The sequence below is a fragment of the Rhinolophus hipposideros genome (genome assembly GCF_964194185.1).
Source record: "Rhinolophus hipposideros genome assembly, chromosome: 10".
Taxonomy (NCBI): domain Eukaryota; kingdom Metazoa; phylum Chordata; class Mammalia; order Chiroptera; family Rhinolophidae; genus Rhinolophus; species Rhinolophus hipposideros.
Window position 1 is genome coordinate 85,221,404 of NC_138056.1, and position 20,255 is coordinate 85,241,658.

A 20,255-nucleotide genomic window follows, 5' to 3' on the forward strand; every position below is an offset into this window, starting at 1 on the left:
GGAGGGAGGGACCAGAGACCATGGGGTTATTGCTGAGAAGATATGCAAGGGGCACATTCCCCAGGGGCAGAGTACAAGCCCTGGACCCGGACACCCTGTCTGCTCTGCGAGGGGGCAAGGCAGATGGGGGCTCCATGGTAGAAGTCCCGGGAGGAAAATCACCGGGGAAGGGGCGTCACCTGCCTGAAGGCATACCTGGGCTCGCCAGCTCCTTGCTGTGACCCTCCAATAGCTAAGAGCCCCTCACAACACACTTGGGTCAGGGAACTAATGTGGATGCAAGGTTCTTGCAAAAGGAGTGAAGAGAGGGCGTGGAAGGACAATAACAAGGAGATGTAAACCTTCCCAAGTCCCAAGACGACTGGAGACTCCTACCCAGGCCCCCACTCGTTACCCACCCCCAAATCAACAAAAGGGTCTGGTCTCTCAGGGAAAAAGCAGACTCCTGGGAGCAGGGTGGGGATGGGAGGCCAGGGCGAGCCGGGAGGAGCTGAGAGCAACATGGCTCGGCTCCAGCCCAGGAAAGTGAGGCCAGGGTCACTAATACAACATCATCCACAGACAAGCAGCTACAAAGACCAGTCATCACACACACACACACACACACACACACACACACACACGTCACAGGAGGTGGACAAGCCCACAGGCTGCAGGTGGGAAGGTGGGTATTAGTTGTGTCACTAAGTTGAGGATTGGTGTTCGAGGGGTAGGGAGGGGTCAGGGGTCACACAAGTTCTTGGTTTCTCCTGGGGAAAGATCTGTTGCTGAAGTGGCCGGTTTTCTTAAGCATCAACATTTTCATCTAAAGGTTCAAGCAGCTGCCTTCAGGTTCTGGAAGCTGAAGAGAGAAAAAATTTAAATTAAAACAAAACACTGACTCCTTTCAGAAATCTTTATCTGTTCGTCTCCCTGCCTTCAGCAGCCCCTCTGCCCACTGAAACGCTCAGGGTGAGACCCACTCTAAAGTGCCAAGCTCCTGGTAAAGCAAGGAGGACAAGCCTGAGATGCAGAGAAAGGAGATGAAGATGTCGGAGGGGATGGACTTCAGGGGAGCTGGAACCTGGCAGAGATGGAAAGGAACTTGTCAAACCCAGGTTCTCCATCCCAGGACACCCTCAATAGCTGCTCACAATCCAAAGACCTAAGAGAACAGCCTTTCTGAGGAAATCCTAGTTTAAAAAGAAAAAAAGATGAGAAGACAACTGCTAGCTCCAGCCTCCCTCCCTTGAGCCTTCCCATACCACCGCCAGATCTGACCTGCCAGCTGCCAAGAAGTGGACAGAACACCAAGTGACAGCTGGGACACCTGCCTCCAAGATTGAGTTCCACGGCCACTTCAAGCTTAGGAATCACTGATCCTTCCAAGCCCCATCTAGAAGATGGAGGTCATGAGCTCTGCTCTGACCTCCTGCTACCCAAGTGGTTGTGAAGAGAATATAAAAGCACCTAGGGAAGAATTCAAGTGCTACACAAGCACTTACTGTGTCATTATGGTCACAGTGAAAGCTGGGGTCTCAGGCATTTTACATCTAGAAATCTCTTTTAACTAACAATTTAGGATAAAGGTACAAAGCTATCTTCGGGGGACCTACAGGGTACTACGCTAAGTGAAATGAGAAAGACAAATACCATATGGTTTCACTTATATGTGGAATCTAAAGAACAAAATAAGTGAACAAACAAAGCAAAAGCAGATTCATAGGTACAGAGAACAAAGTGATGGTTGCCAGATGGGAGGGGGCTTGGAGGGCTGGGTGAAAAAGGTGAGGGGACTCAGAAGCACAAATTGGTAGTTACAAAATAATCACAGGGAGGTAAGTATAGCATAGGGAATACAGTCAATAATGCTGTAATAACTATGTATGATGTCAGGTAGGTACTAGGCTTACCAGGGGGAATTACTTTGTAAGTTATATAAATGTCTAACCACTATGCTGTACACCTGAACTCATGTAAAATAATAAAATAATATTGAATGCCAACTGTAATTGGGGGAAAAAAGGTATATACTTGTCTATTATGCCTTATTTGTATGAAAATAAGAGGCAAAAGTGAGCTGATAGAAGGCTGATCCTCCCACCAAGTATATTCCCGGGTATGTCATAAAGCGAGGCAGGCACGTGCAGGGTGTGCTGAAAATGGCATTAAACTACAAAGACCCAAGTTCAGGTTCCAGTCTGTCACTTATTATCTGTATAGCTATTCTCTCTGACCTCAGTTTCTTCATCTGTAAAACTGGGCTAAACCCCACCTGTCCTACCTACTTTTCCTGGCAGGCTCCAGAGAGGTTATATATGTGGCAGCATTTTGAAAACTATAAAGCATTTAACAGTTATTACTTTTCCTTGTCCCTACAATGAACTACGGAAACAGACATTAAAAACAGAACTGATAACACACATAAGCGGGAGAATGAGGGGGTGGGGGGCGCAGGGGTCGTATACTCTCCCTATTTTTGTGTAGGGTTGGAAAGTTTCATAATAAAATGTTAATTTTAAGAAGTGGTCCTAAGGAACTTTCTAAATCGTCACTAAAAGCCATTATCTGTATGCTACTTTGATATTGGAAGTATTTCACTGACTCTAATTCTCTCCCAAGTCATGCCCACACAGCAGCTAGGACGACGCCCTATTAACTTGACCGCTGGGCTGTGTAAAAGCCCTATTTCCTGACTGTTCACTATGTGCATGTGCAGTGCATGCACCTCAGATATTTCGGTCCATCTGTCTCATCAACCCTTTCAGAAACACAAGACTCCTTAGAACACACACAGCTCATAATAAAAGCTGTGCCCACTGCAAAAGGTAGCCCAATTCTTCCGCAGTGAAAGAACGGGGATGGTGACAGAGGAAGATGTACACAGACAGCATCCTACCTTCCCACCTGAGCGCTGCGCTTCAGTTCTCTGCTTTCTGGGGCTCCGTTGCTGGAAAGAAAAGCAGGGCAGATTATAGCGAATGGACCCCTCAAACCAGAAGGCTGCCCCCTGCAGCAGCCATGCCTATGCCTGACTCTGGGGTGCAAAGAGGTCACTTGTGTGGGATTTTGAGTCAGACAGACCTGGGTGCAAATCGTTGCCCTGCTACTGGGCCCATTTCTTAACTTTTGAGTCCCTCGGTTGTAAAATTGGATAGCGATGACTGCCTCATGGAGTTGTGCACACGTTAAGTGAGATGGGGTCTGTGACGCACCCTACATCATCCTGACACTAAGCAGATGCCCCATAAGTAGTGGCTATCAGGAGTAGCAGCCTGTTTGGTGGAGGTGAGAGGACGACACAGGCAGAGACCATGGAGACCCTTCTCCTGGCACTACGGAAGCATGTCTGGCTGGCTCTAGGAAGGCCACCGCACCTCGCAACTGAGCCACACAAGGACTCCCATTTCCTCCCCTCCACCTGGGCAGGGGACATGACAGGTACCATTGGCAGCGATGAGGTTCTCCACCTGGGCTTCCTCGTCCCCTGGAGCCCTGCAAGAGGACAAGACACAAGCCCTTCCATCAGAGGCCCCCAAGGCAAACCCAGAGAGCATCACCATTCTCCTTGCTGAGGCAGGGGTGCTTCGAGTAACCTGATGGCTCCAGCAAGCTCCGTGGGGTTCACAGGGCAGGGGAGAAGTTGGAACTGAAAGGGCAGAGTCAGGGGACCTTACAGATACCCTTCAATGTCAGCCCCAACAGAACTAACTACTGGGAAGGGGCAACAGAGGGCATCATGGGAGCTTGGGTTGTGCCCTTGGGTCCTGCCACAAATTTTGGACTTCTGAGGTCCAGAGCTACCCTTGGTTATTGTAGTGGACTAATGGGGTGTGCCCTTGAAGTTGGAGTAGAAATGTAAATAAAAGGGAACCCAAGCTTCTATTCAGCTCAAAGAGCTTCATGAACAGGTGACAAGCAGGGACAATGTCACAGGTACTACAGAGAGGAGATGGACCATAAGAGAGGCCCTGAGGCCCTCTGCCTCCCTTCTCCCAAGCCCAACTGTCTCAAGGGTCTCCAGACAAGGATCCAGCACCTTTTTTCCCACCTCCCCTCCCCCATATTCATCAGGAAAAAGGAGGAGGGGCTAACCCTCAAAGTCTGCCTGGAAATCTGCAAAACTTATGCCCTACCCCCAACGTACATGGCCCGTTTCTGAGACAAGAATCTAAAATAACACTCATTTGGGTCACACACCAGGAGGCCCCTCCCTGCCCCCTCTTAATGTCACCCCAGATGTCCACAGCCAGGGCATCCTTACCGGGGCTTCTGATTGAAACTGCACTTGCATCTGCGACCTGAAAGGCAAAGAAACCAGCCAAGGTCATCCTCCCAGCTCGAGCTTAAGGTCACGCTCCTGACTTGGCCACAGCAGGGCCGCCTTGTGAATCTGTGCAGGCTGTAGGACTAGGTAAACAGCATCCCCTACACCTGGGCAGCGCACAGCTGTATGCAGCAATTGGAGGAGGGCTCTTCTGAGGCCACGGTGCAACAGCTCAGATGGCTTCACCACCACAGTCTCTGATCATGCAAGAGGGCTCCATGCACACCAGGCTTATGTGGGGAAAACAAACGCAGAGACACATCCTTCGGAGCATGCTAAGGACAGCCCCTGTCTCCTATCTTCTGCGATTCACCCACTCATGCCCTGCTAGATACAGCACCAGAAGGGCCACGTGCGCCCCTTCTTCTTATCAGTGCTTATTTTCATTGAGCATTTATTTTGTTCATTCCTCACTGTTTTACTGAGCACCTATTATTTGCTCAGTAGTATGTTAGGTCCTGGAGATAACAGGGAGAAGAGACAGTCTCCTTCCTCCTCCAGGAAAGGAAATGGCCAGGCTCGTCTTACACTGTTCTCTACCTACTCAGTAGTGCAGACATTGCTCTTGTGAACAAATGAACAAAGAAACTTACTCAGGATAAGGAGGATCCCGACAGAGAAGAGGACCACAGCAAACACCAATCCCCCGATCCTCAGGGTCTGGTAGTCTGCCAAAGGAATAGGGTGAGAAATGGGAAAAGAGGAAGGGCCAGGGAGACAGTACCTGTCCCTCCCCACCCAGGGCTCCCACATTACTCACCATAATGAAAAGGATCCTTTTCTTTCTCCTTCTCAGGTGCTACAAAAAAAAATAAAATAAAATAAGCCTGGTCAAGAGGAGGACAGGTACACATCCTGGTTCCCAAATATCTCACCTTGCCTCACAGGCCTCCCTCCCCACAAAGGGATTCCTGGGAAGCAGGGCCGATTGAACAGAGGTGCCTAAAGAAGTATGGAAGGGTGGCCCTGCCTGCGAGCTCAGGGCAGGTCCAGCTCAGAGGCCCAGTGAGAATCTGCATTCACAGCACAGCCACATTTATGGGCCCTTTTTATTCATGTCATCCCCCAAAGGGTCTATTTTCCTCTTGTTGCAGATGGGGAAATTGAGGCTGAGGAAGGACATGTGACTTGCACAAGGTCAGTCTAGAGACTGATGTGCAAGGTCTGGCTCCCAAAGTTCCAGCCAAAAGTCTACAGGGGGCTGGTGGATTTGAAGCTTAAAAGTAGACCCTGCTGGAGTCCGTGGGAGAGGTGGGCAGGCTGAATAAGGGTCTGTGAATAGCTGCCACCTTCCAGGACTTCCTCTGCTGACTAAAGGAAGCGAGGGGGCGGGAGGGGCCCTGATGAGACATGTAGAATCTGAAAGCCCCCCAACCCTAAAGTCCCAGTGGGCCAGGACCTTCCACCAGAAAGAGCCATAGCCGCCATCTTGTCAGAGCCAGGTCCTATGGCATACTTACCACTGGCCAGGACAGCAGGGACCAACAGGCTGCACAGAAAGATCAGCACTGCCTCCATGGCGTCTGGGGACAGAGGGAGGACAAACACATTTCTGGATAGGAGAATCCCCACTCTAACCCTCAGCCTGACCAGGCAGAGCCCAGTCGAATTCCCATCTCTATGCTGAGCACTCTCCACACAGTGAGAGTTCGAACAACAAAGCAGAAGTCGCTGACATTTATCGGACTCTTATGGAATGCTCTGCTTGCATTAATTCAATTACTACAATTGACCCAATACAATGAGTAGGCGCTGTGACTAACCCCTTTTACAGGTGAAGAACCGGAGCTTAAAGAGGTTAAATGACACTCACGACAGTGAGCAACAGAGCCTAGATCCTAACCCACTTCACTAAGTCCTCAGTGGCCGGCCTCACTGGTGCCAAAGCCAAAAAGCCCCAATGGCTTTGGAGATGACCTCATCTGTGACCTCCTCTTCAGGCCACCCTTCTGTGACCATCTCTAGTTCATTAAGATGGCCTGGACTTCCTGGCCTGGTCCCGCACAGCCAGGACCCACTGTTGGAAGTTCTTTCTTCCATCAGGTTCACTGGGTCAGGTAACCCAATGCCCCTCTAGCCCGCCAGCCAGGTGGGGTGGGAGACCTGCTGTTTCCGGGCCTCTGTGTGGTAAACCCTGAAACGCTGGCAGCTCTCCCTAAGTTACCTCTCACACTCTCACCTCCAATGTGTCCAAGCCAAATTTTCCCATAGGCTTTAGTTCATAATCTTCTAGAAAGGCAGTTTCGTTGAACAAAGGGAACATGGAGACCAGTTCTCTGAGTGTCAGTGCTCCAGCCTCTCCTTCCCCAGAAGATGCCTGAGACTTCTGCTCGTGAGCTTATCCAACCCCTGGTCTCTGGGGTCGGTCGCAGAGGATGGGTCATTTGCATGAAGGCAGAAGGCAGGGCCACTTGGTCCCTCCCGTGGGTAGATTTCAGTGGAGTTATATACACCCCATTCATGGACTTAAAGGAGTATGGTAAAGAGCCAGAGAGGAAAAGGGGGAAGAAACGCGAACTAGGAAAGCCAGAGGCTGTTTGCTCTTTTCTGAGTGGGTGAGACTGGCAGCAGCCTAATTTCTGGACACCTGTCTAGTGGCCAGGAGCCCGCCTGCCTGTGCTGAGGGGTCTCGCCCTAACCCTTTCTCCGGCGCCGCCAGCAGCCTCCAGCTGCCCTTCCCCTCTCAGCCACTAGAGGTCAGAAGAGCTGCATCCAGAGGTGTGCTAAGGCACAGGCCTGGCAGTCAGAGGCGCTCCAACAAGTGTTGTTCAAAAGGCACTACTTGGCTTTTATTTTTATTTCATTGGGGAATATTGGGAACAATGTGTTTCTCCAGGGCCCATCAGCTCCAAGTCATCGTCCTTCAATCTAGTTGTGGAGGGCGCAGCTCAGCTCCAGGTCCGGTTGCTTTTTTTTTCAATCTTTAGTTGCAAGAGGCACAGCCCACCATTTGAACCGTCTACCTTATTGTTGAGAGCTCACACTCGAACCAACTGAGCCATCTGGCCGCCCCGGGGGCTCAGCAACAGTTCTTTGCCTTCAATCTAGTTGTGGAGGGCACAGCTCAGCTCCAGGTCCAGGTGCAGTTGCCGTTGCTAGTTGCAGGGGGCACAGCCCACCATCCCTTGCGGGGGTAGAACCGGCAACCTTGTGGCTGAGAGCCCACTGGCCCATGTGGGAATCGAACCCGAGTTAGGAGCACGGAGCTCCAACTGCCCAAGCCACCAGGCCGGCCCTGAACATTTATATTTTTAATCATTGCCTTACTCCTCTTCAAAAAAGATTTTAAATTAGGAAATAATCACATACCATGAAATTCACCATTTGAAAGTGTACAAATATTCACAAAATTGTGCAATCATCATCAATTCCAGAACATTTTCATCATCCCAAAAAGAAACCCTGTGGCCAGTATCAGTCACTCCCATTCTCCCTTTCCCACAACCTGACAACCACTAACTTATTTTCTGTCTCTATTAATTTGCCTATTCTGGACATTTTACATAAAAAATATACATAAATAAAATATGTGGCCTTTTGCATCTGATTTCTTTCACTTAGCATTATGTTTCCAAGGCCCATCCATGTTGTAGCAGGTAGTACTTCACTTCTTTTTATGGCTGAAGAAGATTCCATTGTATGAATGTGCATCCTGCTCTTTTCTAAAACATATCTAAATAAGATAGTTTAGTGGAGATTTTTTGAGCTTTACAATTATGATAACATGTCTTTTACAGTCTTCCAGGACTGGCTTTTTCTGTTCAATATTATGTTTCTAATATTCATTCATATTATTATCTGTAACCATAATTTATTCATTTTCAATGTTGTGTAATATTCTACTATGCCAGTAAATCATCATGCATGGGTCCCTTCTCCTATCTGTGGATATTACTTTTTTCAATTTTGTGCTATTGTAAATAATACAGCTGTGAACTTTTTTGTGCATGTTGCCCAAAGCACATATGTAAGAGTTCCAAAGGCAATGTTTTTTCAAATCTTTTGACCACCACTTTCATGAGAAACACTTTTTATATTGAAACCCAGTACAAATTTATATTTATGTATACCAGAAACAATATCACAAAAACAATACTTTATCTTAAAATAAATGATGCCTTCTAATATTTTCTATCCGACTGTGTCCTTTTTTTAAAAAAGGCTAGGTCCATTAACAGGTCACACACGGCAGTTTGAAAAATTGTGTTCTAGAGATAGGCCTCAGAGTGAAGTTGTTGGATTACATAGTATGAAAATTGTCCACTTTGCAAAATAATTTCGAATTGTTTTCCAAAGCGGTCATCTCCATTTAAACAACCCACCAGCTGCATATGAATGTTCTTATCACTCTACATACTTATCGATACCTGATATTGTCAGACTTCTTAATTTCTGCCAATCTAGAGGTATAAAATGTGGTCTTAATTTGATTTTAGTAATGGAGTTGGACTTCTTTCTGATTGTGTATTCCTGTTTCTTCACCAGTGATGTTCCTTTCCTGTCTTTTGCTCATTTTTCAAATAGGTTGTCATTATTTATTTCTTATTCTGAATACTAAATCTTTGTCATGAAGTATTGCAAATATCTCATCCCAATTAGTAACTTATCTTTTCACTTTTTAAAATTGTCTTTCAATGAACAGAATTTCTTAATTCTAATGTAATTAAATGCAATTATTTTTGTGTCACCGAGTCAGAAAGAATTTTCTTCTAAAAATTATAGTTTTGTCTTTTACTCTTAAATCTTTATTCCATCCAGAATTGATGTTTGTGTAAGACGTGAGGTGGGTATCTAATTTTTACTTTTCCCCATACTGCTAACCAGTTATCCTAGCACCACTTGTGGACCCCTCTCCCCCCCCTTCCTCATGATGTGCAATGCCACCTGTGTCACATATCTGGTGTGAGTCTGTTTCTGGGCTTCTCTTTGGATCTCCTGGTCAATTTACACTTGCATCAGAATCACAGCATTTCTGTTACTACAGCTTTGTAGTCTTCCCACGTGGTAGAGGAGCTTCCCCCTTCTGTCTCTCCTCTTCTACCTCTTCCTTCAGGAATGCCTTCATTATTCTTGATCTTTTGCTCTTATATATACATTTTAGAATCAGCTTGTCAAATTCATCTAAAGCTGTTGGGATTTACATGGGAATTACGATGAATCAATGAATCTATCTATAGAACAATTGGGAACAACTGACATTTTTTCTGACCTTGAGTCTCCTATCTGTCTTTTCACTTGTTTAGGTCCTTTTCAATGTCCTTTAATAAAGTTTTATAAGTGCTTTCATATAGGTCTTGCATATCTTCTATTATTTATTCCTAGGTCCCCCATAATTTTAATTGCTATTTTAAATACTACGTCTTGTGTATGTTTTCAATTTTTTGCTGATATAGAGAAAAGCAACTGATTTGTAAATATTGATATTAAATCCCATAATCTTGTTAAATTCTCTTATTATTTCTAATATTTTACCTTTAGATTCCTTTGTATGTTCCCTGTAGACATAACATTTGTAAACGATACAGTATTGTTTCTTCTTTTCCAGTTCTTACACTGCTTATTTCTATTTATCTTATTCTTAGTCACTGCTAGGTCTTCCAGTGAAATGTAGAATAAAAGCAGTGATCATGGCCTCTCAATCTCTCTCTCTCTCTCTCTCTCTCTCTCTCTCTCTCTCTCTCTCTCTCTCTCATAGTGTCTATTGATTTTATTTTATTCTGTGTTTTTTATTTTTTCCAGCTTCATGAGATATGACATATTAACACTGTGTAAGTTTAAGGTGTACAATGTGATTTGATACATGATGTATACTGCAATGATCACCACAATAAGGTTAGTTAACCCCTCCATCACCACACATAATTCCCTTTTGTGTATGTATCATGAGAATGAATAAAGAAAATGTCATATATTATGTATGTGTGTATACATATATACACATATATCACAGTCTTTATTATTATATATACCCAAAAAATGTATACACATTTTAAGAAAGGAAAAAACTGTATTAAAATTGTAATACTTAATATATACTGATAACAAAAGATGAATACAAGTCATGTGTATGTATTTTTTTTGCACCCCCAGTATATGAGGTGTGATCAAATATGGTGAGTGTTAAAATTAAAAAAAAATATTACAGTAAAAGACACATTGCCTTTAATACTTCCCAAAATACTCCCCCTCACTTTGAACACACTTATCCCATCATTCTTGCCCCTTTCTGAAGCAGTTCTGGAAGTCCTCTTTGGTGAGTGTCTTTAGTCGCACTGTTGTGGCTGCCTCCATGTCCTGAGTCATTTTGGGGAAAAACTAGAAGTCACACGGTGCCAGATACGGTGAATAAGGTGGATGAGGACACACTGTAATGTTTTTGTTTGACAGAAATTGCTGTATACCAGAAGCAACGTGTGAAAGGGAGCGTTGTCATGATGGAAGATGATTTACAGCACACTTTAAAACACACCTTCTCTCAACGGTAGCTCACACCCACCTGACTGCACTGAACAAGTTGAAACTTGTCACACACTGTTGGTAAGGTTCAACACACCACTGCCAGTATTGAAGATCCTGGCCTTTCCTTTGGATGGCACTTGGTGGCAGCATTCACTGTATTTTGTGATCATAATGGAAAGGCTCGGTGTCGCACATTGCTTCTGATATGGCTTCTGATAATGTGTCCTCATCCACCTTACTCACCGGATCTGGCACCGTGTGACTTCTGCCTCTTCCCGGAAGTCAAAATGAATATGAAAGGTAAGCGTTTTGAATCAATTCGGACCTCGAGGCAGCCACAACAGCACAACTAAAGACACTCATGAAAGAGCACTTCCAGAACTGCTTCAGAAAGGGGCAAGAACAACGGGATAAGTGTGTTCGAAGTGAGGGGAAGTATTTTGAAAGGGACTAATGGCAATGTGTCTTTTATTAATAAACTTTTTTTTAATTTAAACATTCACTGTATGTTTTATCACACCTCATACAATGGAGTATTACTATTCAGCCATAAAAAAATGAAATTATTGATTTTAAATAGCATTCTAATATTTTAGAACTTCTCCTCTAAGATGTTTCTGTTTTATGTTATGAATGAGTATTCTGTATCTATGGTTTTCCTCTTTTAATCCATCAATGAGTAAATTACATGTATGGATTATCTAATGTTAAATCATCCTTGCACTCCTGGGATACACCAATGTATTACCTTTTTAATAAGCTGATGGATTTAGCTTGCAGATATTTTGTTTAGGATTTTTGCATCCATGTGCATAAGTGAGATTGGACTGCAAGTTTTATTTTATTGTATTCATTTTGCCTGGTTTTGGTATCATGGTAGTACTGGCCTGACAGAACAAGGTATTTCCTTTCTTGCCGTTCTCTGGAAGAGTTTGCAAAAGATAAGGTTAATTTGTTCTTTGAATGTTTGGCAGAACCTGTAAAATCATCTGGGTTTAGTATTTCCTTGTGGGAGGATTTTAAATTGCCTATTCAATTAATTAATGGCTATGACACTTAAGATTTCTATTTCTTCTTAAGTGTATTTTGTGTTATAATTTTTATAGGAACTTGCCATTTTTTGCTTTCAAATTTATTGCCATAAAGTTTATAGTATTTTCTTATTTTAATTTCTGTTGGAGCTGTAGTTATATCTTTTTTATATTCCTAATCTTGTTTATGTGTGATAACTCTTTATCAATCTCATCAGAGGTTTAACTATCTTATTAAGCTTTCCAAAAAAACAACTCTTAATTTTGGCTCCTCCTCTTCTTGTGTTTTAATTTTTTTTTAATTCTCCCTTTATACATTCTTGGGTTTGTTCTCTTGTTCTTTCTTTATACTTATCTTCTTCTGTTGGATACCTAGTCCATTAATATATAGCTTTTCTCCCAATTCAAAAATCTTTACGCACCCCTATGTTTATTGCAGCACTTTACACAATAGCCAAGACATGGAAACAATCGAAATGCCCATCGGTAGATGACTGGATTCAGAAACTGTGGTACATTTATACTATGGAGTATTACGCAGACATAAAGAAAAAAAGAAATCTTACCATTTGCAACAACATGGATGGACCTAGAGAACATTATGTTAAGTGAAATAAGTCAGACAGAGAAAGACAAGTACCATATGATCTCACTTATATGCGGAATCTAAAGAAGAGAATAAGTGAATGAACTTATCAGGAACAGTTCTGGGGACAAAGAGGAAAAACTGAGGGTTGTTAGATGGGTGGGGGGGGGGATAAGGGGGAAGGTGAGGGGATTAGAAAACAGTCGGTAACCACAAGATGGCCACGGGGTTTTGAAAATTAATTTGGGGAACGTAATCAATAATGTTGTAAAGATTTTGTAGGGTATCCGATGGACACGTGTCCCATTTGGGAGTCCACCTCAGGGATGATGTAGATGCCTGATCACTGCCCTGTACACCTGAAGCTGAACAATAATGAATGCCAGCTATAGTTTTATATATATAATGTGATGGCTCAGTGCGATGTCGGAGGGATAGTGGATGGGGGGAGGGGGGTTCACAGTGTGAGGGATATAAATGATGAACGTCTAAGTATTACCTTGTCTTGTGCACCTGAAACTAATAAAAATATATATATATATATAGCTTTTCTCACTTTCTAACATAACCCTCTAAGTGTCATTTTCACTTTAAGATGTAAGATTTGAAATGTGGCTTTCTGATCATTGTTTAGTGCTTAGTACTTCAAACTTGCATTATATCTCTTATTTGATCCAAGCATTATTAAGGGGTATGTTTGTAAAATGTCCAAATTTATAGTGATTTTTAATTTACTTTTGTTTTTGACTTCTAACTTAAGTGCACTGCAGTCAGAAAACATAGTCTGTGTGGTATACACACCTTGAAATTTATTGAGACACACTTTATAATTTAGTATATGGTTAGTTATTTTAAAAATTATAATCCATGTATTAGAACATTGTGAATTCTCTCATTGTTGGAAGAAAGTTATATGCGCCATTAAATTATAATTATTAACTGTGTTAAATTTCTATATATGTTTTGACCTATCAAAAATTGAGATAGGTGCTTTAATATCTACCACTATGAGGAAGGGTTTATAAATTTATCCGTTTCTTACAATATTCTAACAGAAAGTTGTTTAAAATTGTTACATTGTCATGTGAGTTGGGTCTTTTATATAATGATCCTCTGTTTTAAATTCTATTTTACTTTCTATGTTTCTGTGTCCTTATGTTTTTTTCTGTGTGTATCTTGTAAATAGCAAAGAGCTGTATTTTAAACAAATTTAGGGCAGCCAATGGCTGAGTTGGTTAGAGCGTGAACTGTTAACAACAAGGTTGCCGGTTCGCTTCCCGCATGGGCCAGTGAGCTGCGCCCTCCACAACTAGATTGAAAACAAGGGCTTGAGGTTGGAGCTAAGCCTCTGGTGGGCGACCGGTGGGCTCAGTAGTTAGAGTATGGTGCTCATAACACCAAGGTCGCCGGTTCGAGTCCCAGTGGGCCAGTGAGCTGCGTCCTCCTCTAGATTGAAAATGACTTGACTTGGAGCTGAGCTGCACACTCCTCCCCCCACAACTAGATTGAAAAAACAACGACTTGACATCCTGGAAAAACACACTGTTCCCCCATTAAAAGAAAAAAATTTAACCTGATGTCTACTGTCAGGTTTACTTCATTTAACTTTATTGTGACAATATACTTGTTCTGTTTTCTATCATTGTGTTTTCCCTTACTTTTTCTTGGGCGTGTTTCTTTCTCTTTTAACTTTTTCATATATTTTTTTTCTTATTCACTTACTCCCTCTACTGCTTGAGAAATTACACAAGCTATTTCTAGTCTTTTAGTGGTTGCCTTTGAAATGTTACCACATGTACGTATTTGCTCTAGACTGAAGGTTTGTGTCCTCCAAAATTAGTATGTTGAAACCTAATCCTCAGTGGGATGGTATTAGGAGGTGGGGCCTTTGGGAGGTGATTATGTCATAACGGGATAGTGCCCTTATGACAGAGACCCCCGAGAGCTCTCGCCCCTTCCGGAATGTTAGCGCTCAACAAGAAGACAGCTGTCTATGAACCACGAAATTGACCTTCATCAGACACTGAATCTGCCACCTTCCTAATCTTGGACTTCTAAATTCTAGAACTGTGAGAAATATACTTCTGTTATTTATAAGTCACCCAGTCTATGGTATTCTGTTATAGCAGCCTGAACAGACTAAGACAGTATTCAATTTACCAAAGACTAAAAAAATCTAAAGGTATAATAGATATTAGGTATAACACCCTTCCTGAAAAATACAAAAATACAAATCACCTCTTCCTGATATATACCCCATTATTCTACAAAATTTCAGTTCTTTTTTTTTTAATCCTATAAAATAGATATTAGTATTTGTATTTCATGGAAACCATGTAGACCTACAAGACAGCCCCCAATACCTCCTGGTATTTACATACCAAGTGCCTTGTGTAGTCCCTTCCACATTGCACCAGGGTTAGTCTATGTGAACGTAAAATATGGCAGAACTGATATGTCACTTCCATTATTTGATTATAAAAGGAACCATGGCTTTTTTCGTCTTCTCCTCCTCTTTCTTCTTCCTCTCTCTCTCTCTCTCTCTCTCTCTCTCTCTCTCTCTCTCTCTCTCTCTCTCTCTCTCTCCTTGCTCTAGGGAAAGTTACCTGCCATGCCTTAAGAAAACTCAGGCATCCCTGTGGAGAGGCCCATGTGACAAACAACTGCGCGCCTCAGTTCAAAGCCCACTAGGAAATAAGGCCTGCCAGGAAACATGTAAGTGAGCTTGGAAGCAGATCTTCCAGCTTTCATACGACTGCCACCCTCACAACTTGACTACAGTCTCATTACAGACCCTCAGCAGAACCACCCAACTAAGCTGTTCCCGATTCCTGACCCTCAGAAACTGTGTGAGGTTAATAAATGTTTTCTGTTTAAAGCTATTTAGTCTGGGGGTAATCTGCTATGCAGCTATAGATCACTAATACAACAGATCTATGAACTGACTTGTTCACGATCCTTCCTGAATCTCAGTCATCCTTCAAGCCATGTTCTCTATTCCTGAAGAACATCTTTTAGAATTCTCTTTAGTGAAAATCTATTAATTATAAATTCAGGTTGTTGTTTTTTTTTGTATTTAAAAATGTTTTCATTTCACCCTATGATAGACACACCGTATGGTGATTCCCAATAATTCCAACCTTCTAGTATTCATTCAAGCCTTTGGTTGTAATCCCTTCCCCTTGAGGGGGCAGGAGCTGGGACTGCTGCTAACAAGGTGATAGGTTGTCACTCACATGATGGTGTTATGTAAGACTCAATCTTGGCAGACAGAAACTACAGAATTTTCTCCCTGCTGGCTTGAAAAAGTAAGCTGCCATGTTGTGAGAGGGCCTATGGAGAGGAGCAAAATAAAAGAAATTATGAGAAGTCTCCAGGAGATCTGAGCAGCCCTGGCCAACAGTCAGCAAGAAAATGGGGATTTCAGTCCTTCTGCCACAGGGAGATGAATTCTGCCAACAACCTGAAAAAGTGTTTGGAAGCAAAATTTTCCCCAGTCAATCCTCTGATTAGGCCACAACTCTAGCCAACATGTAGACTATAGGTTGGTGAGACTCTGAAGCAAAGAAACCAGGTAAGCTGTGCCCTACAGAAACCATGAGATAATAAATGTGTGTTGTTTTAAGCTGCTAAGTTTGTGGTAATTTTGTTATACACCAATAGAAAATTAATACAACTCTGAAAGGTAGTTTAGCCATGTACACAATTCTAGGTTGATAATTATTTTGGCTCTGCACTTTGAAAATATCATTCTACTGCTTTCTGATTTCCATTATTGCTGTTGAGAAATCTGCTGCTTATTGTTAAGTCTTTTACACATGTTCTGTCTATCTTTTCTCCCTGCCTCTTTTTAATTTCTTTCTCTTTTGGTGTTCTGAGTTTCACTAGACCAGAGTCTAAATGTGGGTTTATTTCTATGTATTTTGTAGTTTCCTTTACCTGTAGATTCATCCTTTTCAAGCATTATGAAAAACTCTCAGCCATTATCTCTTCAAATATTGCCTTTGCTCCATTCTCTTTTATTTCCTTCTCTGAGAAGATGATTATGTTAGATATTCTCATTCTGCTTTCCTTATCACTTTACTGCCTTTTCGTGTTTTCTACTTCCTTGCTTCTCTGTGCTGCATTCTGGGTAATTGTTTCAGATTTATTTTCCATATACTAACTCTCTTTTTCATTGTGTGTAATCTATCCACTTAATTTTCTATTTCAATGATTATGTTATTTATTTCTAAATGTTCTATTGGGCTCTTTAAAATTGCTTAGTCATTTTTATTAGTGTTTGTTGCCTGCACATTTTTATTATCAATTTTTTATTTCTTTCAACATTTCCTACACAGTTATTATATATTCTGTACCTAATAATTCCAAAATCTTAAATTTGGGGGGGTTTAAACCTATTTGTTGATTCTGTGCCTCTCAATCTTAAGTGACTTCGTTTTTCCTGTGTTTGGTAATCTTTGATCATGAGCTCATATTTGCTAGATTTTACTCTGTGTAAATTAACAGTCCCAAAATGGGAGGCTTTCCCCTCAAAAAAGATTTGTTTGGCTTTTTCATACAGACTGAAAGTGGTAGATACCAACCTTAGATCTCTTTAGCCCCTCTCAGGGGTCGTGGGCTTAACGTAGGAGTCTCCAGCTTGGCTTCCTAAACTTGTTGGGACCAAGGCTTATTAGTTTCTGGAATGCAGTAATGTCAACCAGCATTCATTCTATGGACAACTCTGGTTTAAGTTCCTGTTACACTTCACATAATCCGGTGCTAGTTTTACCTCATGGATTTTTAGGTTTTCTTACTTTTTAGGTAGTTTTTGGTTTGGTGAGGAGATGACTGGTGACTGGATGACTTCCCTTCCTTCTTATGAGCCAAGCTCTGTAGTAACAAAATTGGTTTATCTGAGATCAATTCTTTTGTAGTGGAAAGTCTCATCAATGTATCAGCCAACTATACTGCCCTAAATACATTTTGCAACGTATGAAATAAGTTTTAAGCACATGCGATTTGTAAAACCTTTATTTGTTGGGGGTACAGTGAGGTAGGGAGTATTGGGTTTACTATTTCTCAAACCAAGGCCCATCTACAAATTACATCTTCGAGTTACATCTGTTCCTTGCTCAGCCAGTGGGGAGACTGGACTCCAGAGCTGGAAGGGTTATAGAGCTGAACATTAAAAGCCTTAGAATCCTAGAGGCTTTGGTGTGAGTACTGGATCCGAAGTGACAGAGGGGAGGTCAAATGGACCAGGCTTCCCACGGTTGCCCCTTGACAGCTCTGGCCAGGAGAGGGGTGATAAGTAGGGCTCCTCCTGGGAGTGGAAAAGACACACGTCAAGGGTTCCCGGCCATTAGTCCCTGGTGCGTGCGTTCCCCTCAACTCCCCCATAATGCTCAGAGGCTCAGGTTCGAGTCAATCCTACAACACATGTTGAATTGCTAGAAAGTGCCGCACTATTCTGGGTTCTTCAAGGGATGAATAGGTAACAAGATACCGCCTCAGCTTCCAAGGAGAGGCAGCGTTTGGAAGCAAAGGCTTTGATGTACCGGCAAACGCAAAGTGAGCTTCACAAGTGGTGGAGACTACGTGCAAAAAGACAGTCCCTCACGGCAAGGCAAGCAGGATCAGGGAACACAGCAGGGAGCCTGGGATGGTTCCATGGAGGAGTTGATATTTTAGCTGAACCTTGAAAGTAGGACAGGATTTTGATGGGCAGGGGTAAGAAGAAAGGAAAGGAAGAGCATTCTGGCAGAGAAAACAGCATGAGCAAAGACAGTGAGAAGGGAAAATGGGAAGCAGAAATAACAAAAGTGTTCAGTTCAAGCTGAGTTCAGCTCCAGTTGAACCTCAAGGCACTTCATTCAACAGTAATTGCCTGAACTGATTTCCTCAGGATTCTGAATGAGGTCCAGCGGGAGAAAGGGTCTTCATCCATTAGTAATGTCTGCATAACACAGGAGGGGGCTGTGACAACAATCTGCCAAGGGTTAGCCCTATCTAGAGTAAGATACCTTCCCAAACAGTGACTAATCCAGAGTAAAGCATGAGGGGGTGGGTGGTGAGAATTCTGATAAAACAGAAGCAGATTATGAAGGATCTTGAATGCCACACTAAAGAGTAAAGACCTGTTTTTGTATTCTAAAGAAAACATTAATGATCAAGTTACACTGGCTGAAAGAAATACTGTTGCAGATATGGAAAGTGACCAACTCCCTACTCCTTCAAGCTGCTGCCCAGGGCTGGGCTATGCCAGCCACACCTCAGCACAGGCCTCCTCAGGGTGCCTCTTGGCTCCTACACCCCTTTAAAAAAATCTCATTGGTACTGCTGCCATTGCCCCTGAGTCAAGTGACCAAGTACACATACAAAGCCTCTGAAGGGACACAAAACGCTTTTCTCTAACTGCTGCACCAAGAAACTCTATCTGGGCCTCCCCTCCCTCCCACACAACCCTCCCAGTTACCACACATTCCTTTCTCCCAGAAGGGCTGCCTGGGGCTGGTTAGGGGAGCGGGAGGGTGGGGTTAAGAGATGGTAGAAGTGATAAATCTCATTTCCAAGCCAGAGTCTGAGGAGTAGAAAAAAGAGAGGTAGGAGGGAAGGGATCTTGGGGAGAGGAAAAAGCAAGGAAGATTTGAGTGGAGCTCAGAGAGGGGGTTAAAAAACATTACATTCACGTCAAAGTGCATGTTGGAGGGAGGTCCTCATTCTGAGTCCCAGGACTCCTTGCCTGGGATGCCTGAGGGCCTGGCTCCTTGGAACAGGGCTCTGGAGAAGTCAGCACTCCTAGCTGGGGGCCTCCTGAGCCACTTCCCAGCTCTAAATCATTTAAGTCATCCTCACCATCTGGTAAATGGGACCAGCCATGTTTTGCTTCCTCTAGAGCATCTTATGAGAAAGAATTCAGTTTCCACTCACTCTTCTTCTCCTTTCCACGTTCTCATTTATTTCTACACTGGTAAACTGCTACATTTTGGGTGGCAGCAGCACTTCCATGTTAATTTTCCTCCCTGATCTTCCTGCCTTATACGCAGTTGCTTTCTGCGTGTGCGGGAGAAAGCAATCAGAAGAGTTTCTCCGGCAATTATGTTTCCACACTGAGTCACATAATTTCACATAATTACTGGGTAAAAGCTGCTTGGAAAAAGAAGCCACTAGTTGATGATATAGCAACATGCTATATTATTTTTTATTCCATGCAGCAGTGCGATAGATCAGAATATCCAGTTCTACTGGGAAAATAACTCAAAAACAACCTCCTTTTACAATGGAACAAATTACGGTGGAACTCACCCTCGGGCCCCAAAGCCCCTTCCCCTGCATCCACCCGCTTGCTTTCCTTCAGGTTCAGCCCATCAAAAACCCACCCAGAGGGCTCACCAAGGCTGGGTCCTTGCAGGGCACCCAAAGAAAGATGAGATCCTCCACTCTAGACACGATATGCCAGAAGGGACCTTTTTATGGGGTCACAGAGTGGCTGGGTCTCATTGTCTAGGCTAACTGGCTCCCTTAGACTGTTACCATGTGCCAGGGGACATGACGTAGCCTATGATGTATCCATATCTTTGCAAAAAGAAGCCATTGAGAGGAAGATTCCACTGTGTACAAATAGGATATACCACAAAGTGAGGTTTACCAGATGGAGTTAGAATCTCAGACAGCCAGAGTTGAGTTAGAATGACTGGGATGAAAGCTCTTACTTTTTACTTAAGGAGACTAAGGTCCCAACAGAGAAATGATGTAGCCAGTTCATCCAGTTAGTCAAGGGCAGAACCAGGCTCAGGACCCACACCTCCAACTCCTGTCTGCTGCTCCAGTGTGCTAGGATTGGGAGGTCGGCAGGCCAGAGTTGGAGGAGAGGAGCAGCCGTGAGGGG

At 43.2% G+C, this 20,255-nt stretch overlaps 1 protein-coding gene across 1 annotated transcript in view; it reads right to left on the bottom strand.

The window, feature by feature from the left end:
* FXYD6 (FXYD domain containing ion transport regulator 6) overlaps positions 1-20,255 on the bottom strand; it is a 38,131-nt gene continuing 17,876 nt past the window's right edge. Inside the window, exons 2-8 of the mRNA XM_081062545.1 lie at positions 5,767-5,829; positions 5,067-5,105; positions 4,900-4,974; positions 4,244-4,280; positions 3,425-3,474; positions 2,879-2,929; positions 1-841 (exon numbers count right to left, since the gene is read on the bottom strand). Of these exons, the coding sequence (XP_080918671.1) occupies positions 2,901-2,929; positions 3,425-3,474; positions 4,244-4,280; positions 4,900-4,974; positions 5,067-5,105; positions 5,767-5,824 (288 nt within the window). The 5' untranslated portion in view covers positions 5,825-5,829 and the 3' untranslated portion in view covers positions 1-841; positions 2,879-2,900. The remainder of the gene's footprint in view (positions 842-2,878; positions 2,930-3,424; positions 3,475-4,243; positions 4,281-4,899; positions 4,975-5,066; positions 5,106-5,766; positions 5,830-20,255) is intronic.